Below are 19,604 nucleotides of genomic sequence, written 5' to 3'. Positions count from 1 at the left end.
GTCCGTATGTACTTAATGTTTAGCTTCCACTTAGAAGTGAGTATTTGTACTTCCACTTGTAAGCATTTGGTTTTCTGTTCCTGCATTTGTTTGCTTAGGATAATGGCCTCCAGCTCCATTCAGGTTGCTGCAAAGGACATGATCTCATTCCTTTTCATGGCTGCATAGTATTCCATGGTATATATGTACCATATTTTCTTTATCTATTGTACCACTGATGAGAGATTAGGTTGATTTCATGTCTTTGCTATTTTGAATACTGTGGTGAAGAACACGTGCATGTATGTGTCATTATGGTAGGACAATTTATATTCCTTTGGGTATATACCCAATAATGGGATTTCTGGGTCAAATGGTAATTCTGTTTTAACTTTGAGAAATCGCCAAAGTGCTTTTCACATTCGCTGAACTAGTTTACATTCCCATCAGCAGTGGATAAGCTCTATATTTATCCTGTTGTGCTATAAAATAAATACTAGGTTGTATTCATGCTTTTCTTTTGTTTTCATTTTTTATTGCGTTTCATTCAGCAAACATAGCCAAATAAATGTCTTGCAGGAGGGCCTCCAATGGCTGCCATCTTCTACAGCAATAGCCAGCCACCCACTGACACCATTCAGAAAGTGTCCATTGGTTGGGCTTTCTTCCAGCGCCTCACAAAAGTAGTGGCTTCTTTGGTGAGGACTGCAGTGGTCCCTTTTCTCACACCTGTACCTGGCCAATCTTGTCCCCTTCTTTTTGGGCACTGTGAATGGGCCAAGAAAATCTACCTTGCTCTTGCCTATAATGCTGAGATCAGTGTGGCTTCCAGAGCTCAGGGTGTTGAAGAAGCCAGCTGCAGTGGCTTCACTTACCATCTCCTTTGCTTCCCCTTCCCCCATATCTGGCCTAGAATATCTTCAAATACAGCATTTGCTGCTGAGGATCCATGGTGATGAGGCTAGTTATCAGTTGATTCATGAGGATAGATGCTGTAGAGGTGAGGCCCGGTAAAAACTCCCAATCTCCTTAAAACTAGGGCTGCACCAATGTAACCTTGATACTTTAAAAGCATTTGCTTCAGCATCTGGTTGGCCATGACAACTCAGGAAGATGGCCACTAGAGATGGAGTGGCGCTCCAAGTTGGAAGAAATAAAACAATATGCTCCTGAATGACCAGTGGGTCAGTGAAGAAATTAAGAAGGAAATTGAAAAATTCCTTAAAACAAATGATAAGTGAAAAACAACCTATCAAAACCTATGGGATATAGCAAAAGCAGAACAAAGAGGGAAGTTTATAACTATAAATGCTTCCATCAAAAAGAAAAAGAAATCTTCAAATAAGCAACCTAATGATGAATCTTAAAGAACTAGAAAAGCAAGAGCAAGCCAAAACCAAAATTAGCAAAAGAAAAGAAATAATAAAGAGTAGAGCAGAAATAAATGAAATTGAAATGAAGAAAACAATACAAAAAATGAATGAAACAAAAAGTTGATTTTTTTGAAAAGATAAACAAAATCAACAAAACTTTAGCCAGATTAACAAACAAAAGACTGAAATAATTCAAATTAGAGATGAAAAAGGAGACATTATAACTGATACTGCAGACATTCAAAGGATCATTAATGGCTACTATGAGCAACTATATGCTAATAAATTGGAAAATCTAGAAGAAATGAATAAATTCCTAGACACAACCTATCAAGATTGAACCAGAGAACGGGAGAAAATATATGCAAAGTGCCCATCTGACAAGGGATTAAAAACCAGAATATACAAGGAGCTCAAACAACTCTATAGGAAAAAATCTATTAATCCAATGAAAATATGGGCAAAATATTTGAATAGACATGTCTCAAAAGAAGGCATAAAAATGGCAAACACGTATATGAAAAGGTAAGCAACATCATTGATCATCAGAGAAATGAAAATCAAAACTACAAGTTGAAATGGCTTTTATCCAAAGGTCAGTCAGTAACAAATATTGGTGGGGATGTGGAGAACACTGTTGATGGGAATGTTAATTTACATTAGTACAGCCTCTATGGAGAACAGTTTGAAGGTTCCTCAAAGAACTACAAATAGAGTTACCTTACAATTCAGCAATCCCACTCCTAAGTATATACCCTAAAGAAAAAAATCAGTATATCAAAAGATATCTCCACTCCCATATTTACTGCAGCACTATTCACAGTTGCCAATATTTGGAAGCAACCTAAGTGTCTATTAACAGACAAATGGATAAAGAAAATATGGTACCTATACACAATAGAGTGCCATTCAGCCATAAAAGAGAATGAGATCCTATTATTTGCCAAAACATAGATGGAATTGGAGGTCGTTATGTCAAGTGAAATAAGCCAGGTACAGAAAGACAAACTTCTAATATTCTTATATATGTGTATATATGTATCTGTCTATAGCAAATTATGTAAGACATCATACTATTGCTTGTATAGTCAATATTCAGTGTATACTTATTTACATATGCCAACTTGTTTGCCAGTCTACTTCTTTATTTTTTCCTTTAATTTAGTGTTTTTCTCCAGGATTCCTTTATTTGAAGGACTGCTATTAATATTTATTTATTAGAAGTTCTTAGGTAACAGATTCTCTCATTTTTGTTTGTCATAAGATGTCTTTATTTCATCTTTATTTAAATGATTTACTTTATCTCATATAGACATTTGGGTTGATATTATCTTCTTTCATCAATTTAATGATGCTTTTCCATTTTTCTCTGGCTTCCATGTTTCTTTTATGAAGAAATCTATCAGTTCCCTTTAAACTAAAGGACAGTCTCTCATCCCAGCTGCTACTAAGATTCTCTGTTTTTAATTTTTATTGTCACATGTTGATGTGTTTAGGTCTTTTTCATTGTTGTTTATTCCGCTTGTGGTTCACAGTGTATTTTTTTCTGTGGCTTGTTGTCTTTTATCAGGTTTTAAAAGTTCTTGGTAATTCTTTCTTCAAATATTTCACCTTTCTCATTCTCTTGTTTGCCTATCTACTTGGACTTCAATTATATATAGAATTATATATATGTAATTGAATTATATATATATATGAGATTTCACTGCATCTCACACATCTCTAATATTCTTTCTTGTATTTTTTCATTTTTCCTATTTGCATTCTTAATTTTAGTATTTTTATTGATTTAACTTCCAGCACACTCTGTAGTCTTCTGTGTTTAATCTGATTTTAAAGTCATCTAATGAATTTTTAATTTCAAAATTTTTTAGTTCTACAATTTTCATTTTCTTCTCTTTATGGATCCTAATTGGTGAAATTTGCTATCCTTTTATCTATTTATTACACCTTTTCTTCTACTGTCTTGAGCATGTTAGTCATGGTTATTATAATGTTACTGTTATTCACTTTCATACTCTGGATAGACTCTGATTATATTCCAATTATTTATCTTTTTGTTCTTTATTTTGAAAATATTTTTTCACTCTTCTGGTGTTTCTTATGATTTTTATTAAATTATGGATATTGTTTATTAAAAATTATAGGTTGTAGAGGCTCCAGTTCATGTTACTTCCTGCAAAGAAAGTTCACACACCTCACTGCAAGATGGACATGGAAGTAAATCCCCTTAATGCAGTGTTTCTTGTTGTAAAAAATTTACCTTTTAGGGGAAATTTGGCAATATGTAGAAATATTTTTGGTTGTTACAACTAAGAAAATGCTCCTGGCACCTAGTAAGGAGAGGTCAGGAATGCTACTAAACAACCTACGATGCACGGGGCAGCCTCCTACAACAAATAATTATTTTGTCCAAAATGCCAATCGTGCCAAAGTTAAGAAGCCCTGCCTTAATTTAAATAAAGGTTTTGTGGAGTTGAACCTGATTTTCAGGTTTCATAGGACTCAGTCAATCTCTGGCTCATTCACAGATTGCCAGGTTTAAAATCAGTCTCTGATTTATTCTCAGGAATTCTAATTCACGTATGAAAGATTTAAATTTAGAAATGAAGGAAGTGAATGTGCCTGATCATGCCTGATCTCAGAAGCTAAGCGGGATTGGGTCTGGTTAATACTTGGATGAGAGACCACTGAGTTATAATAATAATAATAGTTTTAAAAGTAAATTTAAAAAATGAAATGAAGGAAGTGGGAATAGAGATTACAAAATGTAAGGTTTCCATTTTGTGTAGGGATGTCTAATAGGACTAGAGCAATACTAAGTATTTTCCTGATCATAGGCTGATGGTTCAAATGCTGTAATCGTAGAACTGGCAGTTAAAAAATGATTTCTGTGTTCCTTACATTCATAATTGCTGTGGGGACAGTTACTCCTTATATAGACCAATTGATTGGTAATGTTTAGAAATTTATTTAGTAAGCCAAGTCTACAGCCTGGTCTTACAGTTCTTCAATGATTTGTAAGTATCTAATGCCTTATATATGCTTATTCAAATAATCAGAGTTGTTTAGTTATAACTTGTATTACAAGTATTATTACAATAATAACTTGTATTACATGTATTATTACAATAATAACTTGTATTACATATAACTATTATCATTGCATTCAGGGTGAAATAATTTGTAAGTGAACTCAAGTTTTCATCTAATATTTAAAAAATACCCATTAGGAATAAGCATAAATCTCTACAAAACTTTGAAATATATAGTTAAACTGTCTTTTCAGTTTCTGATAAAGTATAACAGCTTTAATTTTCTCTCTCTATCAAATTAGAAAAAGTAACTAGATCTTTTAAGTGTTGACATAAATAAAAAATACTTAGCAGCGTGTACTTTCCACTTAATGATGTTTTACTACTCATAGTTCTGTAATCAGAATCTTGAGGATCTTCCCTTAAGTCAAATAGGAAAGATTAGAGAGTTACTCTCCTGCTTATTGTCTTTCAAGAATCTCCTTTTGAAATCTGAATAAATTGAACTTCTTATCGACTAAAATGCTCTACATAATTTTGCCCCTAACAAACTCTTCGACTTCAATTTTTGCCATTTTCACATTCACTAAATACAGTACAGCTGTTCTCTTCCTTTTTATGGACATCAAATATAACAAGCTCATAAGATCTTTGGATTCTTGTACTAGTCACCCTTTTTGCCTAGAATTTCTGTCTCCAGATATTTGCATGGTTGTTTCTGTCAAATCATCTTGGTTTCAGCTAAACACCACTCGAGGCCTCACTTAACAACCAAACGTAAGGTAATTACCACCTCCCCAGATAATCTCTAGCACAATACCACTTTCTGCTTGCTACAGAACACGATTTCTTTCTGAAACTATGGTTGTTTCTAAAATTTAATAACCTGTATTTATCCCCTTGAATAAATTTAATAACCTGTATTTATCCCCTTGAATATAAATCTAGGAGACTTGGAATCTTACCTGTCTGATTCATATGCCTAGAATAGTACCTGGAAATGGGAAGTGCTTAATAATTATAATACTTGCTAAATAACTGACTGATTCAATGCATGAATGAGGAAATGATTTAGCTAAATTCAACTGGACTTTCTCCTTTCTTGTTTTTCTCATTCTTCTATTCAGCAAACCATATGTTGACTTAACAATTTCCTCATGGAAACTTTCACTTCCGGTTGTGAAGCATATAAATAACAGGGTTCATCAAAGGAAAGATGACAGTATGGAAAAGAGAAACTACCTTGTCAGCTGGGAAAGCCTGGAAGGGGCGAGTGTAGATGAAAATAGCAGGTCCAAACATGAGAAATACAATGATAATATGGGTGGTGCATGTGGAGATAGCCTTGCACTTTCCTTCAGAGGAGTGCTCCCTTATGCAACAGAGGATGACTGCATAGGAGGCCAGAAGGCCTAGGAAGCACAGGAGGCTGAGCAGGCCACTGTTGGAGACCATCAGAAGCTCCACCACAAAGGTATCGGTGCAGGCCAGCTTGATGACCTGTGGAACATCACAGAAGAAGTTATTGAGCTGGTTTGGGCCACAGAAAGGCAAGTGCGGGATAAGGGCTACTTGTACAATGGAATGGATAAAGCCCCCAAGCCACAGAGCCAACGATAATGCATAGCAGGCTCTAGGGTTCATGATGGTTGAATAGTGTAGAGGCCGGCAAATGGCGATGTAGCGGTCAAAAGCCATAACAACGAGAAGGAACATCTCCCTTGCTCCAAGAAAATGCAAGAAAAAGAGCTGAGTGATGCAGCCTCTATAGGAGATTACCTTCTTCTCAGAGAGGAAGTCCACCAACATCCTGAGAACCACAATGAAGGAGTAGGATGCATCTAGGAAGGCCAAGTTGCCCAGAAAGAAATAGACGGGGGCTGTGAGCCCAGGGTCTGACTTTATGGTGAAAATGATGAGGAAATTTCCAGGGAGGATGATCAGGTAGAAAATCAAGACTAGCACAAAGACCAGAAGTTGAGCATCTTGAGACTGTGTCAGACCGAGAAGAATGAATTCTGTCACCACTGTGAGGTTCTCTGTTTCCATCATTTCTCACTCTGCAGAACAATATAGGGCAAATTGTTATCTGTTGTAACCACCTTTTCATCTGTTTTGTATCTCCTCTCTAGATAAGAACATTATTGGTCCCAACCAAGGTTCCATAGCTGAAGACAATTTATGCCTCATAACTGTCTTGTATCCTGAGTTAACCCTTCTATCCTTCATCCTCTTTATTCCTCACTAAAATAAAATATGTTTTTCTGTAGCCACATTTTCATGCCCATTTAACCTTATGCTTCTAGATAACTTCACTCCTGTAGGATTCCAGGCTACTTTGCTTGAAGAATATTAGAAGTTGTCTTATTAAAGCAAAACTTAAGCATGATCAAGTTTGTCTGTTTTGTTTGTTTTTGTTGCTGTTAGTGGTGGTCCACTGTCTCTAAATGTTGGATTAGTTGCTAGGTTTTAGTTCCTTTTCTTCCTGTCACAGAATAAAGTGCTTTCACAGTTGCTTCTGCCACCAGTTCCTATGGAATTCTTGGTTCCTGGTTGTTACCTATATGACTGGTTTCTAAATTTGTTCCTTGCTTATTCCCATCACATTGTTCTGCTTTGGTGCTCTTGTGTATTCTTACTTCAAACTGATAGCAGGCAAGATCTGTATATTTCTCTTAACTTAGAGGAATTCCCTGGTTAAAGCCTTGGCTGAGTACCACTCTGAATCTGCTCTACAACCTGTTCTTAAGTTCTGGTTAATACTAATTCAGTTTCATCTGCTTTCTATATATCTATAACCTACTTCTTCTTCAGATCTCAGGGTGAGAGCCAAATGATATTCTTTTCACAAACATTTTTGCATAATACAAAATTTAACAGAATATGTAAAATATTTTGACTATCTCAGCTAATAAATTAAAATACAGTAGAGCTGGAATTGGCCATACAGAACATATAATCTGATGTACTCATTTGAGAGATGAAAAAATGCAACTGCAGACAAGTTTTCAACTTGCAATGAGTTTCTTTTCTCTCATTATCAAGTGATAGAGGAAAGCAGGTATTTATTCCTCAGTTTACACTTTTAAGAGAATTATTTAGTGTCTCATCAATTGGCAATATTTTATTTAGGCACTTAAGTAAATATGATGCCGCATGTCTAAATATTCCCCCTTTTCTGACCATAGCTTTGTCTAAATAAGTATTCTATTCATGTCAGAGAAATCTAGAATTAAGGTTTAGTCTGTATACTAATCTCCAAAATCAGATGTGTTCACCCAAGGAGGTGCACAAGATAATCCATTGGGATGCAAAAAAATAATGGAACTTCTCTGTATATTATTATCAGCTATGTTTTTAAAAATGTATTTGTTCACGCCTGTAATCCCAGCACTTTGGGAGGCTGAGGAGGGCGGATCACAAGGTCAGGAGATCGAGACCATCCTGGCTAACATGGTGAAACCCTGTCTCTACTAAAAATACAAAAACAAAATCAGCTGGGCGTGGTGGCTGGCGCCTGTAGTCTCAGCTACTCAGGAGGCTGAGGCAAGAGAATGGTGTGAACTTCAGAACTTTGTTTTATGTGAATAGTAACATTCGTAACTAGCAGCAAATGCTATGGAATAAGTACTTACAACACATGGGCACATATTTATGCATTCCAAATACATATTCACACCTGTATAAATACACACATAGTGAATCTAAGAAAATCAAAATAGGAAAAAAGTATTTTAGTGTTCTTCAAATTAGTTTAGTCATTTCCTTTTCTTTTTTACTCACTTAGACACCTCTTGGCTTCCACATTTATACCTTGCTCTGCCTACAGAAACCTGGTCTTAAGAACTTAAGTCAGAAGCTCCCTCCCCTAGTCCTACCTTTTGTCCATTCCAGATGTTCAATTATATTAGTTATTTCATGCTTCTCCGGGTTGAGGATTCCAAGACACAGGGAGCACCTGAGAGTTTCAGCTTCTCCCACTCTTCCTTTGCTTTCATTTTCTACTATTTCCCTCTATTCTCTGTTAACTAACAGATAAAATTCCATGTTACTCAACATCTTTAATCCACTTTTCTTCTTTCCTCTGCCCTCATTTATGTACCTTTTGTTCTGTTGATTCTCAAATTGTATTCATCACAGAGATGGGGGACACATATGCATTAGGTGGGCATTCCTCTGTACAAAATGAGTTCCTGAAAAAAAAACACCAAACAATGGATCTCACATGGGCAAACTTCTTGTTCTAGTCAGATAAGACAAAGAGGCATTGTCAGTGTAGGCCAAGACAGAAACCTAAATGGTGGTCACCATCTCTAACCTTCCTTATTATTTCAACAGATATATATATATATACACACATCATAAATGTACATACATACATACCCCTTTGGCACTGAAGATGCATAAGTGGAGAGAGTCCCCATACTGTCCCCCACAACGCCTTCCAGACTACAGAGCAGCAAGCATCTGTAGGCAACACTATGCATATCTCAATTCCAGACTGCTGTCAGACCAGCTCCTGAAGCCAAGTGTCTGGGGATCTGATCACCATCCTAGCAGCTCACTCCCTTATCCTTCCTCATTCACTTTATCTTGCTTCTTTCTTATTTCCCATCCTTCCCCATTCTATTCCTGCTAATTCTGTCTTCATACACTCATTTACAACAATTATTTCTTTACATTTGCTTTTAGCTTCTGTTTCCTGTTACTTGCTTTTTAATTTTTTCTTGCAATTTATCTTCCTAATCCCTTGCTTTTCCTCTCTCTTTGCTCTCTTCCTTATCATTCTCTTTCTTCTTTCTCTCATTTGCCTACATTCTTTCAGTCTTAAGTATGTATCACCTTGTTCTTTACACATATTCTCCTTAAATATATTCAATGCCTACCCTTTACTGATTCTGAAATAATAAATTGCTTAACCTATTCCAAGGTAGAGTGAGCACAGTAGTCAGGTGCTTCCTATTTATTTCATTCCAATGACTTTTTTCTACAGACCTAAAGTGCTTTCCTTGCTCCCCAGTGCTAAGGCTTACTTCCTGAATATCATCTTCTTTGAAATTTACTGAGTCTGAATCACTCATTAATTACTTCAGATTTTGTCACATGTTTTGTCTGTTTTTAACTCATCTTGACAAAAATGAGGCAAGTTATTTTGGTGTTCTAAAATAGATCTCTGGTTTGAGAATTATTTTACCTTGCTGAGTTACCATACCTGCAATTTTAGGAAGCTTAGGCAAGTTATTTAATGAAATTAATAACCTTAGGCAAGTCATTTAATCTTTTAATAACTGTATTTTGAATCTATTAAAGAGAAATAATATATTCACTGTTTTTACTTCACAGGGTAGAGGGAATATGATGATCAAATTAGGTGGTTAGGAGCTAATCCACATCTGTGTAAACGAAGAGAGGAAGCATTCAGTGATAAATACATTCTAGCAAAAAATGGATACTATGTCAGTAGATCTTTTGTCACTGCCCTGGGATTAATTCCAAGGGAGATGGTAACTGCTTGAATCTAAGTGGATTTCAGAGTAAGAAACTCTGGAGGTTCTAGGAAGGGTCTAAGTAAAGGTTTTCTTATCTAATTCAGACATGTTTGAGAATCATGTCTTTCTTGTTTTAGGATTGCTAACTCTGAGCCTTATATTGCTGGATGTAAGGACCATGTGCAGATGAAGAAACACATGTAGCTATGTTGGAACCAGAGGTTTCCAAACTTGTGAAGTCAATGAAGTTTGTCTCTGAGACTCAGCCTACCCTTTTTGACTGATTGTGATTCCTTAACTCTTCCTCCCTTTACCTTTGGTTTAGGATAAAGATGAAATCAGTCATTTGTATTATATACAAGTTGAAATCCAGATGGTGCATCTCCATAATCAATTGGTATTTTTATTTTTAAAATAATAGTAAAATTAAAAATTTTAGCACCTTTAAAATAGTACTAAGTATTAGATAGTAGGAGGTTTATTTGAGAAACAGGTTTACTTGAGAAAAGTGCTGAACACCTGAATTTAGAACTCACCCTTACTCTGTTTCTGCAGCAGAATTCTGTTCTTATAAATTTCAAGGCAGCAGGTAACCAAGACAAATAGTATAATTTTTCTTCTTTTTTTTTCTTTTTCTCTATTTAATTTAAATGTAAAGAATGATAAAAAATTTTACCTTGCTGGGAGCCAAATGCTACTCTCAAACAAGTGGCTATTCTTTTCTGTCTGATAAAAGGTAGATTAGCTAATTATTTCAGAATTTGTCCTTAAATATATGTTCTCATGTTGGAATATTATAAATTCTGAAATCTCTATTCATTTGTAATACAATTAATGCAATAGAGAATGTGCTTTGGGGTTTTACTGCTACCTGAAGTCTGCAGAGTTCTACCAATGGGAATTATTAGTCTGTCAACTAGAATTAGACAAAGAAAGAGACAAGAACATTTTAAAGATTAAATGTTCAAAACACATGCCAGTGAATACCCCATTGAGTCATGTCAGGGTTTTGAATTTGGTATTTTATCAGTGGCAGTGATAATGGAATGTCCCATACACTTATTAGGCAAAATGATTCATGATTAATTCAATGTTAATAATGCTTTATTTAACTCAGTATATCTAAATTATTATCATTTCAAAGTTTGTCTTTAAATAAAAAGAATTTTATGCATCTTGTAGACCAGTTCCTCCAGGGGAGTGCCCCTCAAATAAAAGAAGAAATACTCTATTGCATTATTGGTTTTTTTGAATATGTGGTTCCTAAGTCCTGATATAATAATGATCTTTCTGGTTTTTAATGAAATAATATAATATAAAAATATTTAATCATACAAGAAAAAAAATCAACGTAAGGTTTTTTTTGGTAACATATTATAAAGAAAGATGCCATTCCCCTAAGTCACATTAAAATTAAAATACCAAACTTAAATTTAATAAAGCAAATTCAACACACAGTCAAGTATGCTTTCATTCATGTTTATGCCCGGGTCAGCCAGAGATGCAGTTAGAGATGTTTAAAAGTGGACAGAGATGAAGAGAGGTAGATAACATTTTAGCAGGTTTCTTTCCTATTATAATCGGTGCTGCAACGTCTAACATATACCATTTTCCTTGAGTGAAAGCATAGCTGTACAATACAATCCCAGAAAGATACAAAATTAGAAATACAAGATAATTGCAAAAGAGAGAACAGAGGCAAAAAAGAGGAAAAGCATACACAAAAAAATAGGAGAAAATATGGAGAGAAAGAGAAACAATGCCCACAGAGATGCTTGTACCACAAAGCAGTACACACAGGTTTAGAAAAAAAAAAAAGACAGGATAAGAGGAGGCAAGGGGTGGAGGGAGAAAGATAGAGCAGTAAAGATATTTTTGAAAATGCAAATTATTTTGTTTTGTTTTTGTTTTTTATTTTTTACTTTAGTTTTTTTTAATGCAATTAAGAGACTTCCCAGGGATGTCACCTCTCAATGTTGACAACAATGGTTTAGAATTAGTTAGAAGAAGATATTTTAACTGAGATATTAACTAGTGCAAAATAGGCCTTACCCCTCTGCTGAGAACACTTTTTCATCTTAGGCAATTTTATACTATTAAAAAGAAAGATGTATGTTTGTGTGAATGTCTGTGTGTTTTAAAAGATGTATCTCAGAGTGGCCTAAACTAGCTTTCTAAACAAGGCATCCAATTGTGGTGAAACTGGCACAAGACTGGAGCTTAAAAGACGAGTTTGCAGTCCTGGTTCCAACCATGATGGTTCTTTTTTTTGAGAAAATGTCAAAAACTTACTCCGATATTTTGTCATCTAAAAAATTGAAAATGTATTTCCTTACTTTACAAAAGGTTTTAGGTGTTTATCATTTGGAAAACTTATTACATAGGTAAGTGATTAGGCACTGATTATTGTATACAAGGTCCTTGGTCTCAGGGATTTGACACGCCAGTGGAGTTGACATTCCAGCAACTAGATTGCTACTCAGTGAGAACCTTATAGATTATACCTCTCTAAATCCTGGTAATGAAAACATCTTTCTCTGGGATGGTTTTCATTTTCTTCTTTGTATGTTTCATGTTATTAATTTTAGTAAAATGAGATTTTAGTTTGTAATTTAAGAAATAGTATCACTAGTTTATTTTGAAAAATAAATTGTATAAATGTTTACAAAACTTAATAGCAAACAGTCATATTTTGCTCAGGATAGCAAACAAGGCACAAATAGGTGCCAGATAGATTCCAGAGTTTCAGACAAGTCAGTTCTTGATAGTGTAACATGATGTTTGACTAAAAATTTTATTTTATTTAATGGTAAATTATTGATATTGAACACAGATGGTAATCAGTAATTTAAAAAAAAAGTAGGGGAGAAACCCACCCAAATTTAAAATCACATTGATAAAACTTAGAGAATTGGGGGAATCTTTGTTTTACAGGCAGGTTGACTGGCTAATTTGGAGGCAGCAATACAAATTAAAGGACTAGCTATGAGGCTGTTCTCTAACATCTATACTTATTTGCATATTCTTGGGATGCAGGGTGGGTTCAACATAGGCAAATCAATAACTGTGATTCACCACATAAACAATTAAAAAGAAAAATGGTATAATCATCTTAATGACACAGAAAAAGCTTTTGATAGAGTTCAACATTGGTTCATGATAAAAACACTCAAGAAACTAGGCATTTATAGAAGGAACATACCTCAAAATAATAAGATCCATTTATGACATACCCACTGCCACCATCTTACTGAATGGGAAAAAGCTGGAAGCCTTCCCCTTGAGAAATGGAACAAGACGAGGATGTCCATTCTCATCACTCCTATTCAACATAGTGCTGGGAATCTGAGCCAGAGCCATCAGGCAAGAGAAAGAAATAAATTACACCCAAATAAAAAAATAAACTGTCAAATTACCTTTGGTGATTATATAACACCAAACATAGAAAACTGTAACTCCACTAAAAGGCTCCAAAGACTGATAAATGATAAATGTACCAAAATCAGCAGCATTTCTATACAGCAATAACATTCATGTTGAGAGACAAATCAAGAATGCAATCTCATTTACAATAGCGCTGCACACACACCCACATACACACACACACACACACACACACACACAAAACCCAACAACATGTAAAAATAGATCTAACCAAGGAGGTGAAAGATCCCTACAAGGAACTACAAAACACTATTGAAAGAAGTCATAGCTGACAGAAACAACTGGGAAAACATTCCATGCTCATTGTTTGGAAGAATCAATACTGTTAAAATGGCCATACTGCTCAAAGTAATGTACAGATTCAATGCTATTACTATCAAATTAGCAATGCCGTTCTACACAAAATTAGAAAACAATCCTAAAATTGATATGGAACAAAAAAGATCCTGAATAGCTAAAGCAATTATAAGCAAAAAGAACAAAGCTGGAGGCATCACATTACCTGACTTTGAGCTATACTACAAGGCTAAAGTAGCCAAAAGGCATGGTACTGTACAAAAACAGACACATAGACCAATGAAATAGGACAGAGAACTAAGAAGTAAAGCATCACACATACAGCCATCTGATTTTTGACAAAGTTGACAAAAACAAGCAGTGGGAAGAGGACTCCCTATTCAACAAATAGTACTGAGATAACTGGCTAGCCATCTGCAGAAGACTGAAACTGGACCCCTTCTGTATTAGTCTGTTCTCACTCTACTAATAAAGACATACCTGAGGCTGGGTAATTTATGAAGAAAAGAGGTTTGATTGACTCAGTTCCACATGGCTTGTGAGGCTTCACAATCATGGCAGAAGGCAAAAGAGGAGCAAAGTCATGTCTTACATGGCAGCAGGCAAAAGAGGAGCAAAGTCATGTCTTACGTGGCAGCAGGCAAGAGAGTGTATACAAGAGAACTCTCCTTTATAAAACCATCAGATCTCATGAGATTTATTCACTATCATGAGAAAAGCATGGGAAAGACCCACCCCCATGATTCAATTATCTCCCACCAGTCCCTCCTCTAACACATGGGAATGATGGGAGCTACAATTTATTTATTTATGTATTTATGTATTTATTTATTTATTATGGGCTGGACATGGTGCCTCATGCTTGTAATCCCAGCACTTTGGGAGGCTGAACTGGGTGGATCTCTTGAGCCCAGGAGTTTGAGTCTAGCCTGGTCAACATGGCTAAACCTCATGTCTACCAAAAATACAAAAAGTTAACCAGGCACCGTGGTGCAGCTACTTTGTAGGCTGAGGTAGGGGGATCACCTGAGCCTGGGAAGTCAGGCCAGGCTCCCAGGCCTGGCTCATAAAAGCTTTCCATATGTTTTCTTTTTTTAATTTATTATACTTTAAGTTCTGGGATACATGTGCAGAATGTGCAGGTTTGTTACATAGGTATACAAGTGCCACGGTGGTTTGCTGTACCGATCAACCCATCATCTATGTTTTAAGCCCTGCATGAATTAGGCATTTGTCCTAATTCTCTCTCTCCCCTTCCCTGCCAACCCTCAACAGGCCCCGGTGTGTGATGTTCCCCTCCCTGTGTCCATGTGTTCTCATTGTTCAACTCCCACTTATGAGTGAGAACATATAGTGTTTGGTTTTCTGTTCCTGTGTTAGTTTGCTGAGAATGATGGTTTCCAGCTTCATCCACGTCCCTGCAAAGGACATGAGCTCATTCTTTTTATGGCTGCATAGTATTCCATGGTGTATATGTGCCACATTGTCTTTATCCAGTCTATCATTGATGGGCATTTGGGTTGGTTCCAAGTCTTTGCTACTGTAAATAGTGCTGCAATAAACATACATGGGCATGTGTCTTTATAGTAGAATGATTTATAATCCTTTGGGTATATACCCAGTAATGGGATTGCTGGGTCAAATAGTATTTCTGGTTCTAGATCCTTGAGCAATCATCACACTGTCTTCCACATTGGTTGAACTAATTTACACTCCCACCAACAGCGTAAAAGCGTTCCTATTTCTGATTGGACCTACAATGTAAGATGAGATTTGAGTGGAGACACAGCAAAACTGCATCAACTTCCTTTCAGTATATATAAAAATTAACTCAAGATAGATGAAAAACTTACATGTAAGACCTAAAACTATTACAATCCTAGAAGAAAACCATTAAATATTATTCTGGACATTGATCTTAGGAAAAATTTATGATGACATCCACAACACAATTGCAATAAGGATAAAAATTGGCAAGTGAGGCCTAATTAAACTAAAGAGCTTCTACACAGCAGAAGAAAATATCAAGAACAAACAACTTACAGAATGGAAGAAAATATTCACAAGCTATGCATTTGGCAAAGGTTAATATCCAGAATCTATAAGAAACTTAACGTAACAAGCAAAAACCAAACAACCTCATTAAAAAAATGGGCAAAGGATATGAACAGATACTTCTCAAAAGAAGACATACATGCAGCCAACAAACATATGAAAATGTGCTCAACATCACTAATCATCAGAGAAATGCAAATCAAAACCCCAACGAAATACCATCTCATACCATCAAAATGGCTATTATTAAAAGTTCAGAAAACAACAGATATTGATGAGACTACAGAAAGAAGAGAACACTTATACACTATTGAAGGGAATGTAAATTAGTTCAGCTCCTTTGGAAAGCACTTTGGAGATTTCTCAAAGAACTCCCCATTCAACCCAGCAATCCCATTATTGGGTATATACCTGAAGGAAAATAGATTACTATACTAAGAAGACACATGCATTCATATGTTCATCACTGCACTGTTCACAATAGCAAAGACATGGAATCAACAAAATGCCCATCAACAATGGACTGGACAAAGAAAATGTCACACATATACACCATGGAATACTATCCAACTATAAAATGAATGAAACGGTGTCCTTTACAGAAACATGGATGCAGCTGGTGGTCATTATCCTAAAGCAAATTAATGCAGGAACAGAAAACCAAATATCATGTGTTCTCACTTACAATCGGGAGCTAAACATTGGGTGCACATGGATATAAAGATGGGAACAAAGGACGCTGGGAATTAATAGAGTTGGGAGAGAGGGAAAGGGTTGAGAGTTGATAAACTATTAAATGACAAAACCACAATTACTTTTGCACCATCCTAATACCTATTGGGTACTATGTTCACTACGTGAGTACAGGGATCAGTCATACCCCTAATCTCAGTATCACACAATATATCCCTATAACAGCCCTGCACTTACACCCTCTGAATCTATAATAAAAATTAAAATAAAGAAAGAAAAACAACTACGTCTACTATTACTCCACACTGGACCATGAGGTGCAAACTTAATTCTCCATGAATAGTTAGAATATCTTCAGATAAATAGAACCTCTGTTATTTTTATTATTCACTCATTTTTATTCATTCATAATGACATTATGGCAGAATTTCTCTCTAATGCTAAACACACTACCTGGCCTGATAAGAAGACTATAGCTACATGTATTCATATGAAAGGACCTATCTCTGTGATGACTGTGTTTCTTGGTTTAAACTGGAAAGTCGATACACGTAGACAAAGACAGACTGAGTTAACTGCACCTATTCCAAAATTGACCACATAGTTGGAAGTAAAGCACTCCTTAGCAGATGTAAAAGAACAGAAATTATAACAAACTGTCTCTCAGACCACAGTGCAATCAAACTAGAACTAAGGATTAAGAAACTCAAAACTGCTCAACTACATGGAAACTGAACAACCTGCTCCTGAATGACTACTGGGTACATAACGAAATGAAGGCAGAAATAAAGATGTTCTTTGAAACCAACGAGAACAAAGACACAACATACCAGAATCTCTGGGACACATTTAAAGCAGTGTGTAGAGGGAAATTTATAGCACTAAATGCCCACAAGAGAAAGCAGGAAAGATCTAAAATTGACACCCTAACATCACAATTAAAAGAACTAGAGAAGCAAGACAAACACATTCAAAAGCTAGCAGAAGGCAAGAAATAACTAAGATCAGAGCAGAACTGAAGGAAATAGAGACACAAAAAACCCTTCAAAAAATTAATGAATCCAGGAGCTGGTTTTTTGAAAAGATCAACAAAATTGATAGACCGCTAGCAAGACTAATAAGAAAAGAGAGAAGAATCAAATAGATGCAATAAAAAATGATAAAGGGGATATCACCACCGATCCCACAGAAATACAAACTACCATCAGAGAATACTATAAACACCTCTATGCAAATAAACTAGAAAATCTAGAAGAAATGGATAAATTCCTTGACACATACACCCTCCCAAGACTAAACCAGGAAGAAGTTGAATCTCTGAATAGACCAATAACAGGCTCTGAAATTGAGGCAATAATCGATAGCTTACCAACCAAAAAAAGTCCAGGACCAGAGGGATTCACAGCCGAATTCTACCAGAGGTATAAGGAGGAGCTGGTACCATTCCTTCTGAAACTATTCCAATCAATAGAAAAAGAGGGAATCCTCCCTAACTCATTTTATGTGGCCAGCATCATCCTGATACCAAAGCCTGGCAGAGACATAACAAAAAAAGAGAATTTTAGACCAATATCCCTGATGAACATCGATGAAAAAATACTCAGTAAGTATTCTAAACTTAACTCTTAATGTAAAACATGGTCATTTATGGCCTTAGTGCCGGGAAAAGTAAATGATTAAGTAACAATTTGCTAGTGTATCATTATTTATCTTGCTGAAAAGAAAGTAGCAAATTGGAAAATACCATTACAGTGTATTTTTAATCGCATTTTAACATATGAGGCAATAACAGAGACAAAGAAGGCATACAAAAATGCAAAGGAGAGAATGAAAAACAAACAAATAACAAGATATCTATTAAGGCCAGCAAACCTAGAATTCCTTTTCCCTAGGCCTGCTTTCACCTTAGAGAATATAATTAGACACTGGCTATAAGAATTTATACCTAGCTGGAAACTCCCTCAGGAGGGATTAAAAATAGGCATCTGGTAGAGAAGCAAAGCAAGATACTGCTCTGTAATAAATATCATTTCCAAAATGTGCCATAAGGCTTTCTTTTGTTGCCAGTACTGTTGAAAATATACTATTCCAAATATCATTTCAAACCACCTCATTTCTTGTTTTATTTTTTTTGCCAATATGCTTTTTAATTCCTTTTATTAGAGAGAAATAATTTACAGATGGTAAGATACACAAATCTTAAATGCTTGGATTGAGGTTATTTTCCCCTATGTATGCAACTGTGAAATCACCACACTTATCAAGATACAAAATATTTCTCTGAAACGTAAAAGTTTCTTTGGATCCCTTTGCAGTCAATACCATCACAGCTAGACCGTTGTCATTTCTATCATTAAATATTAGTTCTGTCTCTTCTTGTATTTCATTTAAATTAAATCTCACAGTATTTATTATTTTGAGTGTCTTCTGCTCAACATAACAGTGTTTTAGGAATTGTATCCATTTTGCTTCATGTACCAGTTTTGTTTTTATTGCTGAGTAGTGTCTTACTGTGCGAAGTACTTTAATCCCATCTTGGTGCCTACTGCCCAGATGACCCAAATTAATACATGAGGTGCAAATTAACACAACTGGTAGTGGGAGTGGTCTGAGCAAGTGGGTGATAAATGAGAATTTGTGGCTGGGCCACTCACCAACCTGGTAGGCAAATAGGACTATATTCTAAGTGGTAGGTGGCACACAGATAACCCCAGGCACAAAAGAGATGCCTGATTGCTAAATATTTCACTGTTAGTGATCTGGCAAAACATTCTCTTAAAAAGAACATCATTGCAGGTGAATGCTTCAGATATTTGAAAGATAAAGGGACAAGAAGTCCTACAAACAATGAGGTCGTTTTCTTATTGGTAAGTTTTTTTGACTTCTTGTAGAGGAATAATAAGTGGAAGGCCACTAGAAAGTAGTTTAAGGTTCAGCGTAGGAGCCTAAGCAACTATTTGGTAGTTTACAAAAAAACCCTTCTTTCCTGTAGTGAAAGCATACACATATATCAGCAGTAGACTGAAATCTAATAAAGTTACACAGCTCCAGAAGTATATTAATGTCAATTAAGGCATGTGTGCTATGCTAAGGTCAGGGCACTGGCAGGGAAAATGTAGTACCCTAAAATATGGGATGAGTACACCTGGATGGCTGCCCCTGAAAACTTTGACTCTGCAGACTTCCTCACCTTAGTGAGAACTAGAACTTGCCCTGCCTAAAGAAGCTTCAGAGGCCTC

The 19,604-nt window shown here is 35.7% G+C and overlaps 1 protein-coding gene and 1 pseudogene across 1 annotated transcript; both read right to left on the bottom strand.

Moving 5' to 3' along the window:
- Window positions 1–616: 616 nt before the first annotated feature.
- LOC100597743 lies at window positions 617–4,777 on the bottom strand (annotated as a pseudogene).
- Window positions 4,778–5,554: 777 nt separating this feature from the next.
- On the bottom strand, window positions 5,555–17,813 carry LOC100594344 (olfactory receptor 4N5-like). The gene is made up of 3 exons (XM_012503753.1): window positions 17,739–17,813; window positions 16,816–16,823; window positions 5,555–6,441 (listed from the first exon to the last, which is right to left on the bottom strand). Exon 3 carries the CDS (start codon window positions 6,437–6,439, stop codon window positions 5,555–5,557), a length of 885 nt encoding a protein of 294 aa, XP_012359207.1. The 5' UTR covers window positions 6,440–6,441; window positions 16,816–16,823; window positions 17,739–17,813.
- Between the last annotated feature and the right edge of the window lie 1,791 nt (window positions 17,814–19,604).

The sequence above is a fragment of the Nomascus leucogenys genome, chromosome 20, assembly GCF_006542625.1.
Source record: "Nomascus leucogenys isolate Asia chromosome 20, Asia_NLE_v1, whole genome shotgun sequence".
In the NCBI taxonomy this organism is placed as follows: Eukaryota; Metazoa; Chordata; class Mammalia; order Primates; family Hylobatidae; genus Nomascus; species Nomascus leucogenys.
This window is presented reverse-complemented; position numbering and strand designations above follow the sequence as displayed.